At 43.7% G+C, this 27,321-nt stretch overlaps 1 protein-coding gene across 1 annotated transcript in view; it reads right to left on the bottom strand.

Annotated features, from left to right (window-relative positions):
- Window positions 1-27,321, bottom strand: part of DNAH14 (dynein axonemal heavy chain 14) — a 300,961-nt gene that overhangs the window by 205,479 nt on the left and 68,161 nt on the right. The window contains exons 15-22 of the mRNA XM_087859257.1: window positions 27,150-27,316; window positions 26,099-26,443; window positions 19,733-20,074; window positions 15,198-15,567; window positions 13,457-13,647; window positions 10,670-10,915; window positions 7,450-7,571; window positions 5,357-5,528 (exon numbers count right to left, since the gene is read on the bottom strand). Coding sequence (XP_087715383.1) covers window positions 5,357-5,528; window positions 7,450-7,571; window positions 10,670-10,915; window positions 13,457-13,647; window positions 15,198-15,567; window positions 19,733-20,074; window positions 26,099-26,443; window positions 27,150-27,316 — 1,955 coding nt within the window. The remainder of the gene's footprint in view (window positions 1-5,356; window positions 5,529-7,449; window positions 7,572-10,669; window positions 10,916-13,456; window positions 13,648-15,197; window positions 15,568-19,732; window positions 20,075-26,098; window positions 26,444-27,149; window positions 27,317-27,321) is intronic.

Here is a 27,321-nt window from a genome sequence, read left to right as displayed (position 1 = left end):
AGTCCTTTACCCATCTCAGAGCCTGTGCTGGAGGGACGGAGATCGGAGGACACTTCTCCAGGAACAAAGGAGCTGACGGTGCCATTTCCCTCTCCTAGCCTAGATCCTCTGACCGCAGCTGGAACTCACTTGCTAACAGCAACCCCCTCCTTCCGGTGTGGACACGCCCCTCCAGCCAGACCTCAGCACCAGGTCCCTCCCACGGCAGACCTGCACAGACCTTGCTAGCACTGCACCCCTGGCCACATGCATGTTGCGGATCCACAACCCCCCCCCCCACGGGGCCTCCGCAGGAGTCTGTCTGCCACAAGCCAGGCAGTGTTCACACAGCCCAGACGAGGGCCAGCACGGCTCCAGAGTGAGTCATGCTCTGGAACAGGGGAAGATAACTGCACACACGCCAGTCTGACTGTGGCCCCAGCTGTGGGCTGGGGGCAGGCAGCTGGTCTGACTGAAGACCCCACCCACCCACAGAAGCTTCTCAGGGAACAACACAGGGCAAGTGCCTTCAGTTTGGTGCTACTTCATCTCTGGCGAACACCTGGTCGGACTCAGCTCAAGCCCAAAGCAGCCCCGGACCGGCCCACGACACCACAGGCACCAGACTCTGCCCACAACAGGCAGAGAGCCCTCACAGGCCGGACGGAAGGCGAACGCAGCTCCGCCACAACGGTAGGACACCCCTGTAGTAACACACACCGGAGACACCGCTGAAACCATTTTCTGGTGAAGAGGAGACATTGCACCGCGGGACCTCTTCTTCATAGAGCCACTCCTTTCAAGTGCAGGAGACGTAGCGGACTCTCCTAATACATAGAAACAGACACAGCAACAGACAGAATGAGGAGACAGAGGAATACGCCCCAAATCATAGCAAGGGACTTAAGCAAAGTGGAGGTAAGTAATATTCCTGATAGAGAATTTTAAGTAAAGGTCATAAAGCTACACGCTAGACTTAAGAGTGGAGGACCTCAGTGAGACCCCCAAAAAAGAGATAGGAAACATAAAGAACCAATCAGATATGAAGAACTCAATAAATGAAATTAAAAATAAACTACCTAGAATAAACAGTAAAAAAAAAAGGAAGTAGAAGAATGGATCAGCCACCCAGAGGACAGAGTAATAGACAGTAATCAAGCTGAGCAGTGAGAGAAAAAAATGATGCAAAATGAGAACAGACGCAGGGAACTCAGCAACACCATCAAGCATAAGAACAGTCTCATGATAGGGATCCCAGAAGGAGAAGCGAGAGAAAAGGGGGCAGAACATTTATTTGAAGAAGTAACAGCTGAGAACTTCCTGAATCTGGGGAAGGAAACAGAAATCCAGATCCAGGAGGCACAGAGAGCCCCCAACAAAACCAACCCAAGGAGGTCTGCACCAAGACACATAATTAAAATGGCAAAAAACAGTGATCAAGAGAGAATTTTAGATGCAGCAAGAGGAAAGAAAGCAGTTACATACAAGGGAAACCCCATAAGGCTATTAGCTGATTTTTCAGCTGAAACTTTGCAGGCCAGAAGGGAGCAGCATGATATATTCAAAGTGCTGAAAGAAAAAACCTGCAACCAAGAATACTCTACCCAGCAAGAGATATCCACTCTATCTCATTCAGGACAGAAGGAGAGATAAAGAATTTCTCAAACACAAGTTAAAGGAGTTCATGACCACCAAACCTACAAGAAATGTTAAAGGAGACTTTTTTTTTGTTTGTTTTTTAGAAAAATTTATTTTTATTTAAATTCAATTAACATATACTGTATTATTGGTTTCAAAGGTAGAGGTCAGTGATTCATCAGTTTTATATAACACCCAGTGCTCATTATATCACATGCCCTCCTTAATTTCCATCACCCAGTTACCACATCCCCCTACCCCTCTCCCCTCCAGCAACCCTCAGTTTGTTTCCTGTGCTTAAGAGTCACTTATGGTTTGTCTCCCTCTCTGATTTCATCTTGTTTTATTTTTTCCTCTCCTCAAAGGGGACTCTTTGAGTGGAAAGGAAAGACCATAAGGAATAAGAAAAGTAGGAATCTCCAAAGCATTAAAGCATTAAAGATAAGTATATATGTAAAAATCAGTCAAGGGACTCACAACATAAAAGGATGTAAAGTATGACACCATATACTTAAGACGTGAGGAGGAGTAAAAATTTAATGCTTTTAGAATGAGTTCATTTTTTTAATATTTTTTTATTATATCATGTTAGTCGCCATACAGTACATCCCTGGTTTTTGATGTAAAGTTCGATGATTCATTAGTTGCATATAACACCCAGTGCACCATGCAATACATGCCCTCCTTACTACCCATCACCAGCCTATCCCATTCCCCCACACCCCCCTCCCCTCTGAAGCCTGCAGTTTGTTTCTCAGAGTCCATCCAGGAACATACCTCAACATAATAAAGGCCATATACGAAAAACCCACAGCTAATATCATCCTAAATGCAGAAAAACTGAGAACTTTTCCTCTATGGTCAAACAAGACAGGGATGTCTACTCTCACTACTTCTATTCAACATAGTACTGGAAGTCCTAGCCATAGCAATCAGACAAGAAAACAGGAATAAAAGGTATCCAAATTGGTAAGGATATTTGCAGAATGACATAATACTATACATAAAAACCTCATAAAGAAACCACCTACTACTAAAATCTACTAGAACTGATAAATGAATTCAGTAAGGTTGCAGGATATAAAATCGATATACAGAAGTCCATTGTATTTCTATATGCTAAGAATGAAGAAACAGAAATTAAGAAAATAGTCCTATTTACGAAAGCACTAAAAATAATAAAATTTCTAGGGATAAAGTTAACAAAGCAGGTGAAAGACCTGTACTCTCGCTATAAACTATAAAACACTGATGAAAGAAATTTAAGATGACATGAACAAATGGAAAGATATTCCATCCTCATGGACAGCAAGAACAAATATTGTTAAAATATTTATACTACCCAAAGCAATCTAGACATTAATGCAATCCCTATCAAAATACCAACAGCATTTTTCACAGAATGAGAACAAACAATCCTAAAATTTGTATGCAAAAGACCTCAAAAAGTCAAAGCAATCTTGGAGAAGAAGAACAAAACTGGAGGCATCACAATCTGAGATTTCAAGATATACTACAAATCAGTAGTAATCAAAACAATAGGGTACGGACACAAAAAAAGACACATAGATGGGTGCCTGGGTGACTCATTCTGTTAGGTGTCCAACTTCTGATTTTGGCTCTGGTCATGATCTCAAGGTTGTGAGATCCAGCCCTGCATCAGGCCCCACGCTGTGTGGAGCCTGCTGGGGATTCTCCCTCTCCCTCTGCCCATCCTTGCCACTCATGTGCACGTGCTCTCTCTTTAAAAAAAAAAAAAAAAAGACACATAGATCAATACAACAGAATAGAGAGCCCAGAAATAAACCCACAATTATATGGTCAATTAATCGTCAACAAAGGAGGCAAGAATATGCAATGGGAAAAAGACAGTTGCTTCAACAAATGGTGCTGGGAAAACTGGATAGCAACACGCAAAAGAGAAACCACTTTCTTTCACCATACACAAAAATAAACTCAAAATGGATTAAAGACCTAAATGTGAAAACCTGAAACCATAAAAATCCTAGAAGAGAGCACAGGCAGTAATGTGTCTGACATCAGCCATACTAACTTCTTTTTAGATGTGTCTCATGAGGCAGGGGAAACAAAGGCAAAAATAAACAAGGGGGACCACATCAAAATAAAAAGCTTCTGGGGGCGCCTGGGTGGCACAGCGGTTAAGCGTCTGCCTCTGGCTCATGGCGTGATCCCGGCGTCATGGGATCGGGCCCCACATCAGGCTCCTCCGCTGTGAGCCTGCTTCTTCCTCTCCCACTCCCCCTGCTTGTGTTCCCTCTCTCACTGGCTGTCTCTATCTCTGTCAGATAAATAAATAAAATCTTTAAAAAAAATAAAAAAAAATAAAAAGCTTCTGCACAGCAAAGGAAACCATCAACAAAACTAAACAACAACCTATGGAATGGGAGAAGATACTTGCCAATGACATCTCTGATAAAGGCTGGCATCCAAAACACATAAAGAATTTATACATCTCAATACCAAAACCCACAAATAATCCAATTTAAAAACGGGCAGAAGACATGAATAGACATTTCTCCAAAGATGACATGAAGATGGCCAACATACACATGAAAAGATGCCTAACATCACTCATCATCAGGGAAATGCAATCATCTCACACCTGTCAGAATGGCTAAAATCCAAAACACAAGAAACAACAGGTGTTGGTGAGGATGTGGGGAAAAAAGGAACCTCGTGCACTGTTGGTGGGAATGAGAACTGGTGCAGCCACTGCGGAAAACAGTATGGAGGTTCCTTGAAAAATTAAAGATCTACCATATGATCCAGTAATTCCACTACAGGCTATTTACCCAAAAAATACAAAAACACTAATTCAAAAATTATATGGCCCCCATGTTTATCACAGCATTGTCTACAATAGCCAAATTATGGAAGCAGCACAACTGTCCACAGCTGAGTGGATAGAGAAGATGTGTATACAATGGAATACTACTCAGTCATAAAGAAAAATGAAATCTTGCCATTTGTAACAACATGGGTGGATCTAGAGGGCATAATGTTAAATGAAGTCAGCCAGTTAGGGAAAAACAAATACCATATGATTTCACTCAGATGTGTAATTTAGAAACAAAACAAATGAACAAAAGAAAAAAAAAGACAAACCAAGAGACAAACTCTGAACTATAGAGAACACACTGCTGGTTACAGGGGTTGGGGGGGGGATGAAATAGGTGAAGGGGATTAAGGGTACACAAACCTTGATGAGCACTGAATGATGATAGAATTGTTGAATTATTATACTGTATCCCAGAAACTAATATAATACTTTATGTTAACTATACTGGATTTAAAATTAAATAAAATAAACTATCCCATTTCATTTTTTGCTGATTTTGTCAATTTAATAATAATCCTAGTGCTAATATAATTAACACTCATTAAATACTTTCTTTGCGCGAGCTCTTGTGCTGTAAATGCATTATCTCATTCAGCACAAAGCCCCTCAAGGTAGGCACTAACATTATTCCCAATTTACAGATAAGGAAACCTAGGCACTTAAAAAATTTTTTTGGTATTTTGTCTAAGGCCATTTAGATTGGTCTACCCACTTTTTTTTTCATTTTGATAGTATTTTCATTAACCCTATAGTTGGCTAGAGTTGGAAAAACTGTTGGCAGCTAGAAGAAAGAAAATCTGCATTGGAAGAGCTACTGTTGTGCATTACATTGTTTCGACGATTAAATGATTCTCCACCTTAGGACTGCTATAGTTTTACCTCCAGACTTTTCATTATATAGTCAAGACATGTGTTGCAATTTTGTAGAATTTCAAGGACTCCCGCAGAGGTGGTTATCCGAAAAGCATCCAGTTTGTTTTGTATTTTTAACATTATTTCTCTCCACATGGAAATCACATGAGAGAAGAGTTTTGCTTCTGCTGGGAGCTGCCTTTAGAAAGAAAATCAGAAATAATTTCATCTTTTGAAGGTACTATAATTAAAATCTATATTCTAAATGCATTTTCCACAGAATATTGCTCAATTTTTAAAATGTTGTGACATGTTTTATTTTTGCTGATCATCGGGTGAAGATATTCTATAGTGTTTATTATGTATGGTGATGTGCATGGTAGGAAATACTAGGATAAATCAGACACGCGTCCATCATTTAACAAGACCATACTTAGTGAGAGGTGTAAGGAAGGTATTCACAAGTTCACATAAAGTAAGTAAAAGTGACCTGTGTCCTAGGAAACATAATAAAACAAAGGCTCCTGCAATTCTAGAGGAAATGCGACCTGGAGAGAGCTTCTCAAGAAGCAGCTACTGATCTTGTCGGAGAAGTGCTTTTTGACATTAGAACTGCCTAATGTTCCCTAGAGGGCAATTCCCCCTGTGGTTGAGAACCAGTGGTCCACGCAACCGTGTGCTCTTGTACTTCTCTGCTCTGCTACTAAAGGCTGCTTCCGAGCTTTCCAGAGAAGAGGCGAGTCCTAGTTTCTAATGCCCCAAACCCCGGGGCAACACACGTCAAGCTCTTCTACCAGCAACCCCCCCCCACCATGACCCCAGTCCCCATTTTGGGCAGTGGGCCTAAACATTTCTTCAGGGCAGTACAAATCCTTAGGGAGGTGCCTTCAACCTCCCCTCTGTTGGGTACCCTTCCAACCTCCACAGGACGTTCTGGTGTGACCTCACAGTGAGGGTGGCGGGAGGGGAAAGGACAGCATCCTCTCCAAGCAACTCTCCTCGCTAATGAATCTCTCTTCCCCTTCCTCTTCCTCACACTCCGCCCTGTTGGGAGGGCCCCCCATCCTTCTCCACTAGTCAAAGACAGGCCCATGACAGATGCGGACCTTCTTTTCTTTAGCACTCCTGTACAGCACTTCGCATTCCTTCACTAAGAGCCCCCTTTTCTCACAAATCCTGTGAAGAACAACTTGGGGACACTCTAACTAGGGGTCTTATCTTTCCATCAATTAAGAAATCTTTGGGAAAGAGTAACTAAAGTTCGAGTTTAAGGCAGTAAGTTGTTATAACCACAAACGATACATTCCTTATCGTTTCACCTTTGGGAACTCTCGAATAACTACAGATAGAAGAAACTAAAGCACCCATACGACAAGAAATACACATGTGTAACAAGACTGGGTATTGTTCCCTGCAAAGCACTACTCGCCTCTAAACAGTTTTCTCTGGTGAGCCTCTCAGAGCTCCCCTTTGCCCCTAAAATAAAATTCACAACACTGAACCTGACATTCAAGGTCTTCTATCATCGGCTCTAACACACCTTACAAATACATGCTCTATGGCTTCCTGCCTTATTTCAGAATGGCTCCTAGACTAGCTTGTGTGATTTACGGTCAACACTTTCAATTCTGTCTAAATAAGACATGTGTCACAACTTACTCTTAAGACCACTTTAAAGAGAGACCAATTAATTTGAATGCTATGAATAAAAAGAAAAGGTAGAATTTTCACCAATTGTCTAGGACCTCCATTCTTTCACATGGTCCAAAGTAAGAAACTACCATTCACGTATGAATGCTATTAAAAACACATTTATTATTCATCTCAAAACCACACTAATATTCTAGAACGAAACACACACACAGTATTGTGGTTTAGGGATTACAATGACCTCTCTGACACTCTTCTCCCAGTCCTTCATAGTTTTATATCAACAAATGAGAAATAGGACCTTTGAAAAAATGATGCTTGCAATCTTTCATGAAAACAAATTCAGAGAAGACTCCTGTGCCCACAGGTGAATTATTTTAGAGGGTTTGTTGAAGAAATGACTTCTCAGGATTTATAGGCAATAAATATCCACCATGCATTTTTTTTAACCTCTTTATGGGTTTTTTTACCTTTGTATTTCTACAGAATGAAAGACTGGTTCAAGATAAAGCCAATTTCTTTGACAATGCATCCACTCCTCGAGAGTATGAGAGAAGAGAGTCAAGTTCCGATCCCACTGATCCACAATATCCTGTAAGACGAACACACACATTCGTAAAGTCTAAAGATTCATTTAGTAAAAATACTGACATCAAAAGTGACTATCAGTCACTGACACAGCGACAGTATTATAAAGGGTCCCATAAATAAATGTAAATCTAATTATATTTAGTTCTGGGGGACGTTTGAGATGTTCTGTTCATGCAATTTTCTGTTTTATTTATTATATAACATACAAATATTTTAAAAATATATGCATATTTTATTTTTAAAAAAATTTTTAAATTTAAATTCAATTAATTAACATATAACGTACTATTAATTTCAGAGGTAGAGGTCAATGATTCACCAGTCTTATACCCAGTGCTCATTACATCACATACCCTCCTTAATGTCCATCACCCAGTTACCCCATTCCCCCTCCCCTGCCCCTCCAGCAATCCTCAGTTTGTTTCCTATGATTAAGAGTCTCTTATGGCTTGTCTCCCTCTCTGACTTCATCTTGTTTTATTTTTTCCTCTCTTCCCCTATGATCCTGTTTTGTCTTAAATTCCGCATGAGTGAGATCATATGGTAATTGTCTTTCTCTGAGTTATTTTGTTTAACATAATACCCTCTAGTTCCATCCACGTTGTTGCAAATGGCAAGATTTTTTTTGATGGCTGAGTAGTATTTCATTGTATATATAGACCACATCTTCTTTATCCATTCATCTGTCGACAGACATCTGGGCTCTTTCCATAGTTTGGCTATTGTGGACATCGCTGCTATGAATATTCACATGTCAGTCTCCATATGGACATAAGTTTTCCTTTCTTTGGGGTAAATACCTACGAGTGGAATGCCTACATCACATGGTAGGACTATTTTTTTAACTTTTTAAGAAACCTTTGAAGCTACTGTAACATTTTACCTCTCACACAGCAGTGTGCGAGAGTTCCCTGTTCCGCTGCTTCCTCACCAACACCAGGGATCACCAGTCTTTTTAGTTTTAGTCAGTCATAAGGTGTATGGTGGCACCTCACCGGGATTCTAACTTTTCCCTGATGAATAATGAAGTGAAGCATCTTTTCATATGTTTATTTCCCATCCAAATAATTTCGTTGGTGAAATGTCTGCTTAAATCTTTTGCCCATTTCTTTATTGTTTTTTATTTTGAGAATTCTTTATATATTCTTGAAACAAGTCCTTTACCAAATACATGCCTTGCAAGTATTTCCTTCCAGTCTTGGCCTGTATTGTTTCCCCTTAATAGTGTCTTTTGAAGGGCACAAGTTTTTAATTTTTAACAGAAATCCTTCTATTGATCATTCTTTTGGCATCATACCGAAGAAACCTGGCTAGCCCAAGGTCACGAAAATTTTCTCTGATGTTTTCTTCTCAACGTTTCAAAAATTTCTTCCGATGTTTTAGGTTTTGCATTCAGGCCTATGATCCATCCTTGAGTTAAAGTTTATGTATGCTACATGATACGCCTTGAAGGGTTTTAAAAATTTGTTTTGCATGCAACTGTCCAATTTGCAAGCTCCATTTCTAAAAAGATTCTTTCCAGAATTGCCTTTAAACTTATGTTGAAAATCAGGTGTCCACATATATGTGGGTCTATTTCCGTACTCTCTACTCTGTTCCATTTTTCTGTCTTTGAACCAATATAAAACTGTCTTGACTACTGTAGCTTTACAGTGACTCTTAAGATCAGGGAGTGTTGATCTGCCAACTTTGTTCTTTACCAAAATTATTTAAATTCACTAATCTTCTCTCCTACAATGTCTAACCTGCTGTCCATCTCATCTAGTGCATAGTTCATGGCAGATATGATAGTTTTCATCTATAGAAGTTTGACTTTGGTCTTCATATTTATATTTGGTCTATATTATCTTCCACATATCTATTTTTTAAACATATGGAGTTAAAATAACTGTTTCAGGGGTGCCTGGGTGCCCAGTCGGTGAAGCATCTGCCTTTGGCTCAGGTCATGATCTCGGGGTCCTGGGATCGAGTCCTGCATCGGGCTCCAGCCTGCGTCTCCCTTTCCCTTTGCCCCTCCCTCTGCTTGTGCTCTCTCATGCTGTCAAATAAATAAAATCTTAAAAAAAAATAAAAAAAAAATAAACCTTCCTTTTCATGGGGCTCTAAGCCATTTGTGACAAGGTTTTTTTTTTAGAATTCTCTCCTTTTTATTTTTAATGAAATTTTTAAAATTATATTTCCTGTATGTTCTTATGGATGCTTTGAAATCAAATGTTTTTGTGTGTGTGTGTGTGTGTGTGTGTGTGTGTTAGTTTTGCTCCTATTTTTTGCTGTTTCTCTGCTTGTTCATTTTTTATTTTAATACATGTGGTTAGAGAATATATTCTCTATTTGGTTCATCTGTTTTTTGTAATTTACTTTTTTTTCTAAGGTTCAGTTAACTGACATTTTCCCTAAATGCTTATGTGTTTGCAAGTAATGGGAATTCCATTTGATGGGTCCACATTTCTCTTTCTCAGTCTGTATCAATGATGGTAACTTTACTAATGAATTATCTCTATATTATTACATAGCTTGTTGAGTTTTCTTAAGTTTTTAAATGATTCTTGGCCATGTTACTGGATGTGGGGCAGCCCAGAGAGGGAATATCGGGGAGCACTGAATACCAGCTGGCCCTGTGCTTCAGTTCCCAGCTACACTACAGTAGACGTGCAGGCTGCTGTTCCAGCAGTGCCTGCAGGGACACACAGCTACGCAGGTAGGATTACCCTTTGAGAGCAACAGCACAGGAAATGAAAACGGCGCGTTCTGCATCAGCAGGAGGACTCCGCAGGCAATCGGCTTGGCGTGGGCCCTGCTTGAACTGTGGATACTTCTCGCACCAGTGGCACTGCTGGTAAGTCAGGGTTTATAGGGTCCTATTCTTATATTATCTAAATTAATTTTATCTGCTCAAATTGAACTTTATGACAATTCTTCATGAACAATATGTTTCCATAAAAAGTTACTTCTAATATTTAAACTACTAACATTCCTTCTCATTTCTTTATAAGTATGTGAATGATTTGTACAATTCAAAAGGTTGCGAAGTGTAAAAACTTAAGGTGATAAATAAAACTATAAACAGTTACAGTATTTTCCCTTTGCCACAGTGTTTACCCGAATGGGCCCGAGAGAGGAAGATCCTTTAACTGTTGCAAGTATGATCTGAGACTCTTCTAACTGAGTCAGTATGTCGTCTATGGAGGAAATTATCAGGATGGACATCGTCTCTGACTGATGAACAACTAAGCGTAACGGGGTCGTGTTCCACTGATCAATAACCTTAAACAGCATTTTCTCAAGAGCAGCTTCGTTAGTGGCGGAGGTTGAGATTTCGTTAATTTCATTTTCGTACTGAAACATCTAAAATGAAAACATTATTCATTAATATTCAGTGTACGGATGGTTCCTTAGATGTTTACAATGCAAGACTTAGAGGAACGCACACATCACAGGTCCTGGAGACCTGGTCCCAGCCTGGTGACGCCCTGACCGGAGGCTGCACGTCCCCACCCACATGACAGGGCTGTCTGTGGGCTTTATCCATTCTAACCATTTCGCGTTCTGCGCACTCAGTGAAATTTCTAGTCACTGCGTATGTTTCCTCTAATTCTAGCCCATGCGAAGAACAGTTAACGGCACCTTCTGTACACGTGCAGATGCTGTTAGACCCTCCAGCTTTCTTGTGTCTGCACTAACGCCAACTGCTTCCTCACTCTGTGGACATGCTTTCACTTTCTGCAATAATTCTCGAGAAACAATTATCCGAGAGAACATCATCCTAATGGACCCAAGCTTTCCATGGCTTCCCTTTCTTTGCCCTATCGCCATGAGGACACACGGCTCTCAAAACACATTAACGGAGGATAGACGGGCCTTCTTTCCAATGGGCATGGACTGCCAGTTCCCAGAGGACAAGATCCTGACACAAGATCTCCAGGCTCACTCACTGCAACAGACATACTCAGAGGGCTTCTCATTCCCGCATCGTAAAATTAACTAGCCAGGCTAACTGCTTTTATCCCTGAAAGAAGAATCTACCCCTGTTCCCGTATGTCATCTCCATGGGGTTAAAGAGTGATGCCTAATCCCTGTTTCGGTAATGCAGCTCAGTGGGGCTCCAAGCAAACAGGACTAGTGTTCATCATCTGCCAAAGACAGGTGTCACACGGCGGGCTCGGCTGACTGCTCACGGCCTACACAAACAGCTGGAGAACGAGGCCTGCCCTTTGATACAGATATTCAGCCAAAGGCAGATAAGGAACCACAGGACCATCAAGTTTCTATGCTGAAGAAAGAACTTTTTGCTTAATGCTGACATTCTGAAATTGCTAGTAACTAAATCCTGACACTGATAGCGCGTAAAGCAAAATTTCAACCAAGTGCACTGAGCCCTTTCAAGTCCTCATGGTCAAAGTTTGGGACCTGATTGACAAATGGTCAGATCTCCCAATCAACTCGGTAATACCTAGGACGTTTCAGATGAATCTTAATGCCCGTAGTTATCTGCCTCTATGATAAAGCACCTGGGTTCTAAAGCGAAAAAGATCAATCATGAAGCGATTGTAAGCATTTTGTGCATACTATTGACCTCTTCCTCTCAATTTACTTTGTGACATGCTTTTCATGTCACAGGCTTTACAGAGCCTCCATAACACGCTGGACAGAAATGGCTGTCCTTGAACATCATCCTTTAATCATCTGATAGGATCGCAAGTGAACTCCTGCCACAGACTGTCCTGGGCAGGCCTGTAGCATGACCGCCGTCCCTGGGTCTACCCCACGACAGACCTGCTCTACAACATGAAGACTGAGTTTCTGGGCCAAATATGTCCATCTAGGTACACACATTATACTGGATAAGCTGTCGAATAGAAATGGGATGATCACGGTCTTCCAGGAATTCTTTGAGTTCAGGTGAGACTGGCAGCTGACTGCCTGCTATCCCCTCTGACTACTAAACAATCCACCTCAGGAAGAAAGGGCTCCTCTGACTCCTGGCTACAGTCTTTCAGAGGCTGAAGGCCTTGTTCATTTTTGTTCAGATGCTGAATTCTCTTAATTTGGATCCTCCAAAAACAGCATGGGAATTCCTTTTTAAACTATTCACATTAGAAATGCAGGGACAGCCCACTGGAACCCTCTGAGCTACTCTAGTCACCAACCCCAGGAAGGCCACCAGCTGATCCACTCGAGGCCTGTCTGCCCTCACTTCTATTGCTTGCTGCTAGACCGTGTGCCAAATTTCACCCTTTACCTGACCTGCCCAGGGACGACTCCAATAACCCAAGACTTTGAAAAGGAAAATGTCCTTGCAATTGTGCTACATTTCTGGAATGCTGTTTTGAATAAACCTAGCTGTTGACATATATGTTCTGAAACAACCTAGATATTTTGCTGAATTCACTGCTGGCACACAGATCAGTCAGGAGGCCTGGTAATGATCCAGGAAAGGATGAGAGATTTAGATGGGTTGAGGACTGGGAGAGCAAGAGAAGATTTAAAAGATCATTTCATGATTTTTAGCCTAAGAGACGGAAAAACAACAGAGGTGCCCTTAGCTGAGATGGGGAGGGGAAGGAAGAGGAGCATCTGGGAGGCGGAGAACCCTAACAGTAAGATATCTCTGACACACATAAGTGCAGATACTAAACAGGAAAGTGGTCGTGTGAGTTCAGGAGGGACACCGAGGCCAGGTTCCACATCACCGGGACGATGGTGTAGCGAATGGCGCGCCCGCAGCTACATGTAACCTCGGCCACCTGACCTCCGCCAGCTGCTCCCACCTTCCCAGTGGACAAACCTCTCCCTTTTCTAATTCCTATTCCTTACAGATTTACTTGCACTAAAAATTGGCCCCTCTGGTCTTCCAACCTATTTTTTTTTCAAATGATATGTGTTTACCTTGAGTGCTAGAAGATTCTCTACTGTACAGTCTTTATCAAGAGAAACGGACCTTCCAATAATCTCCTGGAGTGCCTCCCAGTGTCTTGGCTTGAGACAGGGGTTTCCCAGAGCCATGATAATAGGCAGCTCTTGCTTAAATTCGGTCACCGATTGCTTAAGATGGGTTACCATGTCGTTTTTAGGTAAACCTATAAATAGGGTTTATAGGGCAGAAGGTTATGATAAGTTCATTATATTTTTTAAACCAGAAAACACGTCTGCTATTTAATGTAATTCAGCTTCTCAGTTATTAGTCTGCATTAAGATGATGGTTTTATTAACATCACCCTCCCAGAAGAGACAACTGTGGATTCCAACAAAGAGAAATAGTTATCAGGACTGGTGACTAAAATCCAAGACCATTGAAGCCAAGTTTTCTTGGAAAATCTGACACTAGGAAACGTCAGCTACCACAGAGTTTCACAGGTTTCTCTTGACTAGACAGACAGGTACGTGCATATACATTTCAAAGACTGTTACAGGTTTGGGGCTTTTAAAATCTGCTCAGTAAGGAGGAACATCAAGGGGGAACAAAAACCTGCAACAATCATGTCATAAAAAAATACTTAACACCGAAACGTGGAAATGTACACAGAGATCTTGCCACAGACCAGCACTGGCCTGTCCTCTGGCGCTGACCAACCACGGCTGTCCAGGAGTCACAACCTCTGCAGTTGAAACTTCAAACCTCAAAACCTTTTTACTCAACTCTTAAAAGAAAAAGAGAGGAGGCCGAGAAACAGCCAGAGTTGTAGACCCAGAAGCACTGAAAAGCACACCTATCTCCTTGAATAGCCAATTGGCACAGATGGGGCTTCTTTTCTAGAGCCATGTTGAATAATGGTTTTCAAGACCCAGTGAAATAAAAGGACAAGAGAATAACTTCTGTGGTTAAGTCTACATTCTGGCAAACAGCAGGATTTTACCTAGGAAACTATGTCTGCTTGGCACTCTACACCCCGTCCTCTGAAACAGACACAGGACAAAGCCCTGAGAAAAGGCGCACAGAATGAGTGCCACATCCAAGCAGTGAGGCTATGGGTGGTTTGTCCCCAGCTTTTCTCTTCTGTGAACTTTTCGTGGTATCATTCTATTTCTGGTATAATTCAAAATCAAGCAGCTTAAAGTATTTTTCTGGAGAGGAAATTATAGCTTGAGGTATAGGTGAAGGTGAGAGAGGGGCTTCAAAAGCCAACACTCTCTTGCCGGGTGAGATGAGACGCTCGCCTCGCGGAGAGGTCGGACCTTACAGAGTCGCCCAAACAGAAACAGCAGCTCTGAGTCGGCAAAGCTTCATGTCAGCAGAAGGGAAACCTCTCAAAATGACTTTTTAGCTATTTTGCCCACCGGCCAAAGCCAACTGCAGGCGTCAACAGTGAGGATCTGCGTGCGCGCTCTGCATGTGTGGCCCGAGGAAGAGCCACGATCATGGCGAAGCATCTGCGGTTCTGCCTAGGGAAACAACTTCTAAAGAACACAGAACACTGTTATTAAGTACTTCGCATTTTTTTGCAAAGTTTTCATCTCTTTCTTGCTTCAGAAAACGATTCCTACCCCTACGCTCCCATATTGCCTCTCCAGCCATTAACGGCCAGGCCTTGGCAGCAGGTAAAGAAATAAGGTCAAGGACAATGATCTTCCCGGCCCAGAGCCACTCTGTGTACAATCGTAGCGGGACCCTTGAGGAAGACACTTTTACCTTTTTCTAGGATGAGGATTTTGTGCATCCATTTTGAAACGTTTCTGTGGACTGATTCTATATCAATACTGTGAAGAGTACGAGTCCTCCATTCCCGAAAGAGTGTCCTCCACTCCTCTTGGACCTCCCACAGTATTTTCCTCAAGGTGAGGTCGTATTCAATGTCCAAAACCTCCGCCAGGACCAGCTGTGTGATCTCCTCCATGTTCAGAGAGTGCATGTGCGACTGGGCGTCCTCGAAGCAGTGCTGGTAGCTGGAGTAGGTTTTAGCCTTGTGAGCTAGGGCGGCGGCTTCCTCTGTGAGAGCCTGCATCATCTCCACGGCAGTGTCCACGCGAGTGCTAGCGCTCAGCAGGACCGGAGTCCTTATCTAAAGCACGACAGGAAGACAGTATGAGACATCGCAGCGGTCAGGACTTACACGTGTCTCACCAACAGCATCTGAGCCCATAATCGAAGCTTTAACCACCATCACCTGCAGAGACTGCCCTTAATTAATAATTATTTGTGTTTATTATGATTAATTTTAATTATTTATTATTACCATCACACCTATAATTTGTCATGGTCCTTCTCTATCTTGGGCTCTGTGGTCAGTAATACATTACCTTACTTACTAAATCCATACAACAAGCCTGAAAGATAGCTCATGTTTTTCACAGGTTTTCAAGGAAGTTCTAAAATTACAAGTAATTGTCACATCATCCAATGGTAAATGGCAGTTTCAGGGTATGGCCTCCGGGGCATGGTACTGACTCCAGAGGTTGTTTCCTTTTTCTGATCTTGTTTAACCTTGTACTACTATTTTTTTTTTTTGGAAGATTGTATGTTTTAAAGTAATCTCTACACCCAACGTGGGGCTCGAACTCGCAACCCTGAGATCAAGAGTCGCATACTGCTCCACTGACTGAGACAGCCAGTCACCCCTAACTTTGTTCTATTTTTTTTTTTTAAGATTTATTCATTTCAGACAGACAGAGAGAGAGAGAAAGCACAAGCGCATGAGTAGGGGGAGGGGCAGAGGCAGAGGGAGAAGCAGACTCCCCGCTGAGCAGGGAGCCCAGTGTGGGGCTGGATCCCAGGACCCAGAGATCATGACCTGAGCCAAAGGCAGATGCTTAACCATCTGAGCCACCCAGGCGCCCCTAACTTTGTTCTATTTTTATGGCACTTATCACATTTTGCCTTGTATTAGAGTTTAAGTATTGCACATGAAATTGTGGACGTTTGCAATAACCTCCAAAGACGTAAGTAAAAGTTTGCCCTGATTTATCCCTTATTAAATTATAAACTTCTCAGAATTAAGGATGATTTCGTCCGTTTATTTTATTCTTGTTTTTAAGGATTTTATTTATTTATTTGACAGAGAGAGAGAGACAGCCAGCAAGAGAAGGAACACAAGCAGGGGAGTGGGAGAGGAAGAAGCAGGCTTCCCAGCAGAGCAGGGAGCCTGATGCGGGGCTCGATCCCAGGACCCTGGGATCATGCCCTGGGCCGAAGGCAGACCCTTAGTGACTGAGCCACCCAGGCACCCCTTGTCCATTTATTTTTGAACACCTCACAGAACCTAGTACAGTAAGATGTAGACAGCAGTTTTTATTAAAAAGTTACTGAACGAATAAATGAATTTGGATCCTATCACCTTATTCTTTTAAAAAATCCAACCCGTGGAATGGCAAGCAACACTGTGTTCTGTGTGGCGTGGTCACGCCACATAAAACTGATAAACGGCATTCGTGATAACGGATACCGCTGAATGTATGATCTGTAAAAGGGATGCTCATATAATGACATGTGATAAAGCTTTCCTTAGGCTTCTCCCATAGTTTTCCACTCATTAATAATTATTTATGTTTGTCAATGAGCTATCTCGAGGGGAGAGAGCTGGAGAAATGATCTTACTGGCTTATATGCGGATACATTTTGCCAGTCCTGGCAGCAGCGTTCCACTTGAGACCTTCACAGAATGATCTCAGCCATCAGGTATACAGATGAAGTCGTGTGAAGAGTCACACAAAGTCGGAAGACAGTACTTATGCCCCACCCTGGCTCTCCCCAGGGAGCAGCAACCGGAGAAGTCTGAAAGTAAAGAGTACAAGGCAGGCCGGGCATGCAGATGCTCATCCGAAGTGCCACCAGATTAGTGATAAATTGACCACGGTGTCCTTCTAGCAGACCCTGACCTCTGCTCGGTGGGCACTGTGGTGTGAGAGCTCAGGGAGAGCCTACTACTGGGGACTCAGGAGAGGTTCTGGCAAGCATTCTCTGCCTGACCACACCTTAGCCAGGCTCCGGAAGCTTCTCCGAGGCCCATCTGTGCACGTCTACGTCAAGGCCAGTTTCTGTGTACCACAGCCCGCACCCGCCACGTCTGGTCAGGGCCCGCACCGTCCACCGCCCCAGGGGACGGGACTGGCTTCACTCTGGCCTATCTTTAGCCAGAATCCCATCCAGTTGGTTTGGCCAGAGTCCTCCCCTCCCCTGACATCTGCCCCGTTAATGCATCGGGCACCGACCCGTCCCGGTGCCTGGCTGGAGGGCTTCGCGGGCCCATGCTGTGTGCAGAGCCCAGTGGATGTCATGCTGTGTGCAGAGCCTAGCTGATCTCTACTGCGCTCTCTTTCCCTGCTGTCCGGACGGCTCTGACAAGCAGCCGGCTTCTTCTCCGACGGCAGCGGATGCTCGCACAGCATGTGGAAGGCCTCGCTCTCTCTCCTGTTCTCTCCCCCCGGCCCTCAGGCATCCCAAGGGGGTGTACACGAAAACCTCAGGGGAGACAACTGTCCTCTCTTCCAGGGAGGTGCAACCCCGCCGACCGCTTGCTGCGTGTCTGCTGCTTTGCCGTAGATGTGTGTGCAGTTACGGAAGTGCCTGGCAGAGCGCAGTAACTGGCCGCCGCTTTCTGGCCAGAGGACTGAAGAGTGCCAGGAATGTGGAAAATTCTGGGATGATCACAGAGAGCAAGGGACTCCGGAAAGCCCCTGTGAGCCACACGCATGCAGATCTGCTCCTGTTCAGCACCTCGGAGACCTGGAGACGCGGCTGACAGACCACCACCCAGAGTGAGACTGAGTGCTGCATGGCGCACGGCGAGGTGGGGGGGGGGGATGCATCCAAGCAGTCCTGCCGAGGCTGTGACAACCACAATGACAACGGGACTGCGGCCCCAAGAGCGTGGGCTGGGTCTTGGGACTCAAACCTGACAAGGTCAGCTGCCTTCTGAAACAAAAATATCAACCTTCGTGTGGTTTAAATAAGACGGAGTCTTATAGCCTAATGTTTAATCCAAAATATACAACACAAAATTATTCAGCATATAAAAAATCAGGAAAATCTCAACTCACAGAAGAAGATTCATCAACAGACACCAATACCTCGATGACACAGATTTTAAAATGACCCGACAAAGGATTTAAAGCAGGTATGATAAAAAATGCTCCACCAAAAAAATGATGAATATTCTTGAAAACAGTGGGGAAACACAAAGTCTTAGCTAAGAAATTTGAAAAAATATAGGGAAGAACCCAATGGAAAATTTAGAAGTGAAAACCATAATCGGCAGAAATGAAAGCTTATGGGGCGAGGCCCGGGAGGGGTGGGTAGAGGAGGGGGCCCCTTCCCAGGAGTTGCCCTTGGCCAAAAAGAGCTAAAGTCACCCACGACCAGGCCCCTGGGAGGGCTGCGGGTGCAGGAACGAAGGCTCAGCTCAGGACAGCTCTGCAGAGTCACCCCGGCTCTCGACTGTCACAGGGCCTCTGAACCCTTGGTGACAAGGACACCAACTCTCTCCTGTCCCAGCCCGACGCCCCCGGCCTGCTGTGTGCTTGCCCAGCACTCGGCAGTAAACTGACCGCAACACAGACCCCCATTTCAGGCGGTGTCCACCACCTCATACACTTCAACAAACGGAACCTGTGTCCACCCGAACCTTCTGTCTGTGAGCGTCTGTACATTTCAGTACGGTTTTAAAGGCTGCAGATGGGGTATGTGCATCAAGTGCTTTCATGACTGGTTTCATCTTCACTGTATTTGTGCGGAACGGTACAGATCAGCCGTGTCGATGGAGAAGCTGAAAACCCGGTAACTGCAGTAAGTCACGCTGCGTCTAATCCACGCTGGGCACTCACGCTGTACCGTCTCCCTGGGCCGCTAATACCTGGCAGCGCCGGCGAGGGCGGAGGGGGCACAGAGCGAGGCCCAGACACATGTCAGGGGCGGTTCAGCCCCCTGGGCCGGGGCCTCCTGTGGCCGACTGTTGAATCGTACGGAAAAGGTCACCACTTTGCCGTTGTTTGTTGTCTACATTCATTCATAATTGAAGAAAAGGCTACATTTCATTAGAGGTTAGAGAAAACAGACATGCAATTTCTCTTCCCAGTGAAGCTCACGAATCACCAAGATTCTGTCTGTGGATTCCAGGTTAACAACACCTGGATCAGATTAGTGACCTAAGACTCCACAGAAAGCAAATACCTATATGTTTAGGCCTATGCGAAACTAAGATCCCGCTGATATTTAATGAACAAAATACTGACCTTGGCCTTTAAGTTACTGAGGTCAACTCGTAGACCAGCGATGTGTGCTTCCAAATTGTCTCTGAATCTAGAAATAGCCGCATCTTTATTTGTTTTGCTTAACTTCATAGAAGTTTTCAGTTGGCCAAACCTGCCAAGAAGAATTTTGTATACGGCAATCTGCTCTTCTGAGATCTGGATCTGGTAATACCGAACAACGGAATGCAGCTGAGCAACCGTGGAGTACTCTTTTTCTAATACAAATATTTTTGAGGAAATTGCATCCAAAAAAGTAAAATGTTCTACAAATTCTTCTATTTCAGTGGGATCAGAGTCCAGCTTTCGCAGTGATGACTCCACGACCTGCAATCGTTAACACATCAATGAGAATTATATAATGAGTTCTCACTATTTTACAAGGCTAATTATTCTTTTAATATCTCTCACTAACTTACATCACTATAATTCCACAAAAAAATGAAGACATCCTCTAAACATTATTCTAACTATGGTTTAAATACTACAGCATTAACATGCTCAAGTCCTTTCTATATGTTAACAGAGGGAACCGGAATGCACCTAAATAATTCTAAATAAATACTAAAATAAATACTAAAGACATAAAGGAAGTAATATTATGAATAACTTTGGTTCTGAGAAACAGACTCGTGGCTACAGCAAGGGTGTGGCTGCGTAACTGCTACCCTGTTCTGGGCACTGACGTGCTACTTCTCACCCCGTGCGGATAGCACGTTTGCTCATCAGGTGTTACTTCTCTAGTCTGCGCAGGAGGAAACAGAATCTCAGGGGAATTCATTAGCCTAAAATCAGAAATCTACTGAGTTACTGATTAAACCCAAATCTGATTCCAAATCCTATTTTTATCTAAGTGTATGTACTCATTATATGTATAATATCAATACTTTTCTAAGTGTGTGTACATCATTCCATGAAATTTTCAAAATAATTGCATTTCTATACTCAAATTACAATTTTGTCATATTTTTTCCTCATGTTTCCAGGGCTCTTAATGAATACTCACGCATAATTTTGGAATCAATGTCATTTCAATGTTCAATTTCACAGCCTTGAATTAATTGCCTGGATGTCTCTAATTTTTTGAACACTTTATTCTATTTGATTATAAAATAGATGCTCATACAAAAACGCTTTTCATATAGAAAATATCTATTATTCCGCCACTCAGAAACAACCCCTGTGAACCCACCCACAGTTTATGTGAACAGGCTTTATAACTAGAGAGGCTTGTGCTTGAATCCCAGCTCCAGAGCTTCCTAATGTGTGACCCTAAGCAAGTAGCTGTACTTTAATCAACTCGGATGATATAGTTTAGGAACAGGCTGATAGTGGTGCCTACTACGTTAACTGAAATTCATGACCAAAATAGAAGACAGTAAATATGGCTATCTTGACTCTAACCACAAATCCCGTTTAATGCCAGAAAAAAAGAAAGAAACATAGGAAAATGCCGATTTGTATCACAAAGAAAACAGGTAATCCCAATTTCTTGCAAAAAATAGCTGGTAGTGGGGCGCCTGGGTGGCACAGCGGTTAAGCGCCTGCCTTCGGCTCAGGGCGTGATCCCAGCGTTACGGGATTGAGCCCCACGTCAGGCTCCTCTGCTATGAGCCTGCTTCTTCCTCTCCCACTGCTTGTGTTCCCTCTCTCGCTGGCTGTCTCTATCTCTGTTAAATAAATAAATAAAATCTTTAAAAAAAAAAAATAGCTGGTAGAAACAGGTGAAATACACCCAAACTCCCTGTGTCACTGGTCGCACACTGATACCAAAGACAGATAAGGATGGCAGAAGAAAGTCACAGACCAATTTCACTTGTAAGCATTAAGTGCAAACACCTTACAAATAACGTGCAAGTCAGTGCATGGGCGTGCTGGCAACTAAATCCACCAACCCAGGAGTCAGCTGTGCAACAAACCACATTAAAGGACTGAAGAAAACAAATGTGTGATTATTCCAAGGGACGCAGAATAAGCATTTGATAAAACTCATTTATGATAAAAAATACTCTCATCAAAACAGGGGAACTTCCTTAACTACATAAATGGAAGCTACTCAAAGCCTCAGGAAATACATAAAAACACATGTGGGGGCGTGCAGGCACCAGACAGAGGCCGAATTAAACAACTTCCAAAACTGGTTCCTAAAAAAAATTATAGCTCAGGGGCGCCTGGGTAGCACAGTTGGTTAAGCATCCAACTCTTGATTTCAGCTCAGGTCGTGATCTCAGGGTCATAAGATTGAGCCCCATGGCAGGCTCCACACTCAGCGCTGGGTCCGCTTAGACTCTCTCCCTCTCCCTCTGCCCCTCCCTCTGCTTGTGCTCTCTCTCAAATAAATGAATAAATCTTAAAAATTATAGCTCAGAAAGTTTTCTGGAACTAAAACCCCGGACCCTTCTAACTGTAGAAATCCGGTTTGCAGTCTCACATTCATCCAGCACTATGTGCCAGAACGTGTTTAGGGTTGTATAATCTATAACTCGTTTAACTCTCACAATCTCTCTAGGTACATCACTAATATTATCTCCAATTTGCAGACAAAGAAACTGAGGTACAGCAAGAATAAGGATATTAACTAACGTCTTTCAAATAATAAATGGAAAAGCCAGGATTTTGTTTTTTTACAAAGTTTTGTTGAAGCAAATTTACATACAAAAGATGTTAACTGTATATCATGAGGAGGTGACTGTGTATTTACCTCCATAATCCATACATAGAAAATGCTCCTTGCCCTAAAGATGCTGTGCCCCATCCCAAATAATCTCCTCCTTCTCCTGCCTCAGAAAACTCCCAGCTGCCTGGTGTGGCTACAGATTAGATTTGTCTTTGTCAAGTTCCGTATGGATGGAATCACCCGGCAGGCACGCCACTGTCTGGCTTCTTTCGGTCAACATACTTTTGCAGTCCAACCAAACCGTACATGGCGCTTATTTGTTCTTTCTCACTGCTGACCGCGATCCCAAGGCGTGAATGCACCGCTTTTCTCCTTATTCGCCTCTTGAACGATCTCTGGATTGTTGACAGGTTTTGGCACTTGTGGGTAAAGTGTCTACGGCTATGTGAGTACAAGTCTCTGTGTGGACCTATTTTTATTTCTTGTAAGTAAGTAATGTGGAATGGGGTTGCTGGGTTGAATGGTAAGTGAAAATTTAACTTGACAAGAAATCGCCACTTTTCCAATGTGACTGCACCATTTTCATTGTCGCCAACAAGGTGTGAAAGTTCTAGTTCCTCCACATCCTTCTTAGAACTTGCTATTGTCAGTCTTTTAAATTCTAGCCATTTACACATGCGGTTTTCACTTCCCTGATGATTGTCAAGTTCAGAATATTTTGTATCTATTGGCCATCTTCTTTGGTGAAGGGTGGCAAACAAATTGGTCACAATGTTGTGTGCTATTGCATGGGACTGAGGGCTGTGCCAGCTACAGCTGCAGCCCTGGGTAAATAGTAGGGAACATGTGGTGTTATATTCTGGATCCTTTTATTACTTCCAGTGAAATCCTAGGAGATGAACTCATGCTAAAATAAGCTAAGCAGAGACTGAGGGGCTCTGATAAGAAAATTCTTCTCTGCCTTTTCCAGAGCCGACCTGAGAATTCTTTAATTCAAAGGCTTGCAGAACTGACACAGCTGTTTCTGCGCTCTGGGTGAAAGTGGTGGCTTCAAAGTGCCAGCCTTAGCAGGAGAGGAGACTAGAGCCCTTACCTCAAACTAGGAACCTTCACTGAAGACGGTGGGACAATAGGATTGGCAGGAACCTTGCTGGCAGAGACTATGAAGTGTGTAACTTTTCCTCCCAAGACTATGTTCCAAACAGCGTCAGATACGGAACCATACTTTTAGGGCAGAGAGGGAAGTGTCAAGCACAGACAGCAGCCAAAAATAAAAAGTTCTCAGGCTTCAAAATCATGTCTAGACTTAAGTGTGAAATTAACCAGAAGCAAATAGGAAAAAATTATTTTAAGAAGTCCGAGTCTAATAATCATCAGTGGCATTTCCTAAGGCATACGCAGGTGTCCCAACTCATGCCAAGAGGAGGTTCACTGGTGTACCTGCTCAGGGTCCAGCAAGTACAAGCCCACGATGCCCGCCCTGGATGAGGTGGTGAAGAACAGCAAACCCAGAGAGACATCCTACAGGGCCTAACTGGGGGTCACCGAGGACAAGAGACACTTTCCCAGAGACGTGAGGCAGAGGCTGCCAGACTGACCAACCACAGAGCTTACTCTATCCTCAAAGAAAGGAACGCTTGGTATTTCTGTCCAGCGAGATGTGATATTTGCTCTAGACCACCTGAGACAGCTATTTTCCCACTTTCTTCTTCACAGGGTGAGGTTTCAGTTAAATGTATCCAGTTCCCTCTCCACCAGTTTATACTGGGCGAGCGGGGGGCTTCTACCGTATTTACAGCTCACTGGAACACTAAGCGCCACGCTGCACCTGATAGAGTGCGCACGGCGGGGTGGGGGGCAACACTCACCCCCACTCCTGATGTCTCCATGAGGCAGGGGGCCCCGGTCGTCCAGCCTTCCTGGTGGCCCCTCCCCTCCACACTCACTTCCTGGGAAGGTGAAGTGACTCCTGTGACTGGTGAGTTTGGAAGGAGGAGGTGGACGGGCAGAGCCTAGACACTTCCTCTCCAAAGCCGACCTGTCCACCGAGCGTACGTGTTCCTCTCGCTCACTGCAGCCAGGATGTTGGTCACGTTTCAGGGCAACCAGTGCTGAGTGGGCGAAGTCCCTCCCTAACTCTGAGCTGCAGTTTGGGGAAGGTTAATTTTAAATGAACAGAAACCATATTCTCCAAGGTCCACTTCATTAGTGGGACCTAATTGCACTTTAATCTCTTTTTGCCTTAACCTGTTGTCTTCCTTCTCATTCGGCTCAGTACTCAGCCAGCTAAGAGCGGCGACATTTGTGACGCCCCCTAAAACTCAGTATGTGGGAAGAAGGGTGTGAACAGCCAAGGCATCGACTGTGGCAGATACGGTAGTCGTCTGACTTGAAACCCAAGCCACTCCATCTTTTGCTTGCTTTCCTCAACTACTGAGGAAGAGGCGCTTACAACGTGCCAACTCAGTCAGGTCCTTCTGCAGCTGAGGCGGCTCTGTGACCCGGTCCTGGCAATGACAACTGAACGAAAATGCACCACGCTGCTGCTTCTGCGTCCCCGTATTTTCTGCCTCGAGCGCGAGCACAGGGCCTGTGGGGCAGCCGCCGTCATCGGAAAGAGGCCTGGCTCCTTGCCCGCCGGGCAGCCACGGTGCCAGCCTGCCTCGCCAGCACTGAGACGTCGTCTTGCATCAAAGAAACCGCTGTGTAAGAGACTTTTTTTTTTTTTTGGTTATCTGATACTTGTTGGGGAATACAACCCTAAGTGAAAGAGAGAGTAATTTTGTGTATGTTTTAGGATTGCTGTGGTTCTAAAGATAGACACTTTTCAATCTTCTCTTAAACTCTATGTAGCACTAAAAACTACTAAATGTTCCCTCTTTCTCAAAACACTCCCTTGCCTTCCTCAACCTGTCTGGTTGCTCCTTCTCAGGGGACCCTGCAGGCTCCTCTCCATCTCACAACCTCCTACACATTGGCATTCTTCAGGCTTCTGCTGCGGGGTTCTTTTCCTTCCTCATGACACACCTAACAGGTGCATTCTCCTGAAGGATGACGTCAAAGACACCTGTATGCTGGTTACTTAACCATATGCTTCCGGTCCGATGGCTGGACACGCACAGCCGCACGTCTCTGCCTGACGGTTACGCAGTGAAGCAAGCCCTGTGCCCCCGCCCGTGCACTGCAGCCCTGCTCATCCTGCGGCCCAATGCACAAGCTCAAAGTATCGTTCATTCCTTTCTCTTATTCCTTAAATTCTGCCAATCACGACATCTGCCATCTCTTAAATGGATCTCAAAGCCATCTGCTGCTCAGACCCCACACTTTTTTGTTCTTTCTCACTGTTACTGCCCTGCTTCGAGCGCTCATCACCACTCCCCTAGATGCCAGAAACAGCTTTCCTCCTGTCCTGTCCCACTTTAATCTACTCTTTATGCCAGAGCGCGCCCTACAAAATGCAAGTTGTATCATGTCATTTCCATGTTTATAATTTTGCAACGATTCCCAACAGGGAAAAGACGTAACAAGGAACAGGGGTGCCATTTTGGAAATGGTGGACAGAGAATGTTTCTTTGAGGAAATGATATCTGATCAGAGACCCAAACAAGTGTTAATACATATTAGAATTTTCTGAGGATAACACTCATCATTTGTAGTTCCTAAGTACATATTTTAAATTAATAATCTAATAATCATAGAGATTCTCATGCCACAGGAATTTCCACAATACTTACTTCAAGTAGATTTGTATTCTTTCTTTCAATTACAGATCGCAAGAGGTTCTGGATCAGATGTATGACATTCTCAACATATGGTAAGCACTCTGACTGATAACTGAGACTTACAACTTTGAAAATACCAATGCGTTTCTCAATGGCCATATTAATAATATACTGAAGATAGTTTCTGAATTTAGCCAGGAGAGTTTTAAACTGTGTTGCAGTCAGTTCGTCCATCGATGAGATTTTCATACTCATGGCTTTGGCCTTCTGTACCATGGAACAGTATTTTATAAACTTGCAGCTGTAAACATTAACTTGCCCCATGGAACTTCCAACAACAGTCAGGAGACTGGCAATCTGTAAATAAAGCGTTAACAAGTCAGAATTGTAAGAGCAACGAGTGTGGGCTGACAGGCTGATGGTTCTGTCAGAATGCATACAACAGTTCTCTGTGAAGAACCCACACTAGAGAACTACGTTGGAAACCTAAGACTAAGAAATTTAGATGGCTTTTTCAATATTTAGGCCATTTCTCTTTCTGGTCAGCATGTTGTCTGAAGCCACTAGAAACACTGGTCATGTGCTCCTGTGCCTGCCATCCTGCTTTAGAGCACACAGATGCTCTGTGCGCAGCCCCGCACAAGGGCAGGTCCGTGGACTGCTGTGACCTCGCCCAATTCCCAAGACATGGCTCCCTGCCAGGCAGAATCTGATCCAAGCGGAGATGATGAGATTCTCCTGTGGGTCTGAACCACAATACCCAGCGGGATCGTAATGGGGGCGCCCCGGCCACGGCAAGTCAACACACTGGCAAGTCAGTATTAGGGGGAACCATAAAAGAGAAAGCTCCTTTTCATAGCAGAAGTTGGAAAAAACAAAAGAGGTGAACGGAGCCGGAAGCCCATGAGCAGGACAGATGGGGAGATGAGTTGGAAAATGACACTTCCATTGCTGTAAGTTAGGACACTCCAATTTTTCAGTAAATCCCTTTAATCTAAGAATCTCAGTGGGTTTCTGCTCCTAGAGCCAAGTAGTCCCTAAGAGAAACTGTTTTTAAACTTACTTTATTTTGGTAGGTAGGATCCATTTCAAAAAGGATCTGACAATCTGGCCATCTGGCTGGCTTCTTATAGGCCATTCCACTTTCACTCTTATTAGGTAAATTTGTAATTAAAACCGATTCAGTAAAGAGAGACAGGCGAGGATCTCGGCAAAGAGGAATAATCTTGGCTAAA

The sequence above is a fragment of the Ursus americanus genome, chromosome 2 (genome assembly GCF_024610735.1).
Source record: "Ursus americanus isolate L20-20 chromosome 2, mUrsAme1.1.p, whole genome shotgun sequence".
In the NCBI taxonomy this organism is placed as follows: Eukaryota; Metazoa; Chordata; class Mammalia; order Carnivora; family Ursidae; genus Ursus; species Ursus americanus.
The sequence above is the reverse complement of the archived record's forward strand: the minus strand, read 5'-3'. Positions and strand labels throughout refer to the sequence as shown.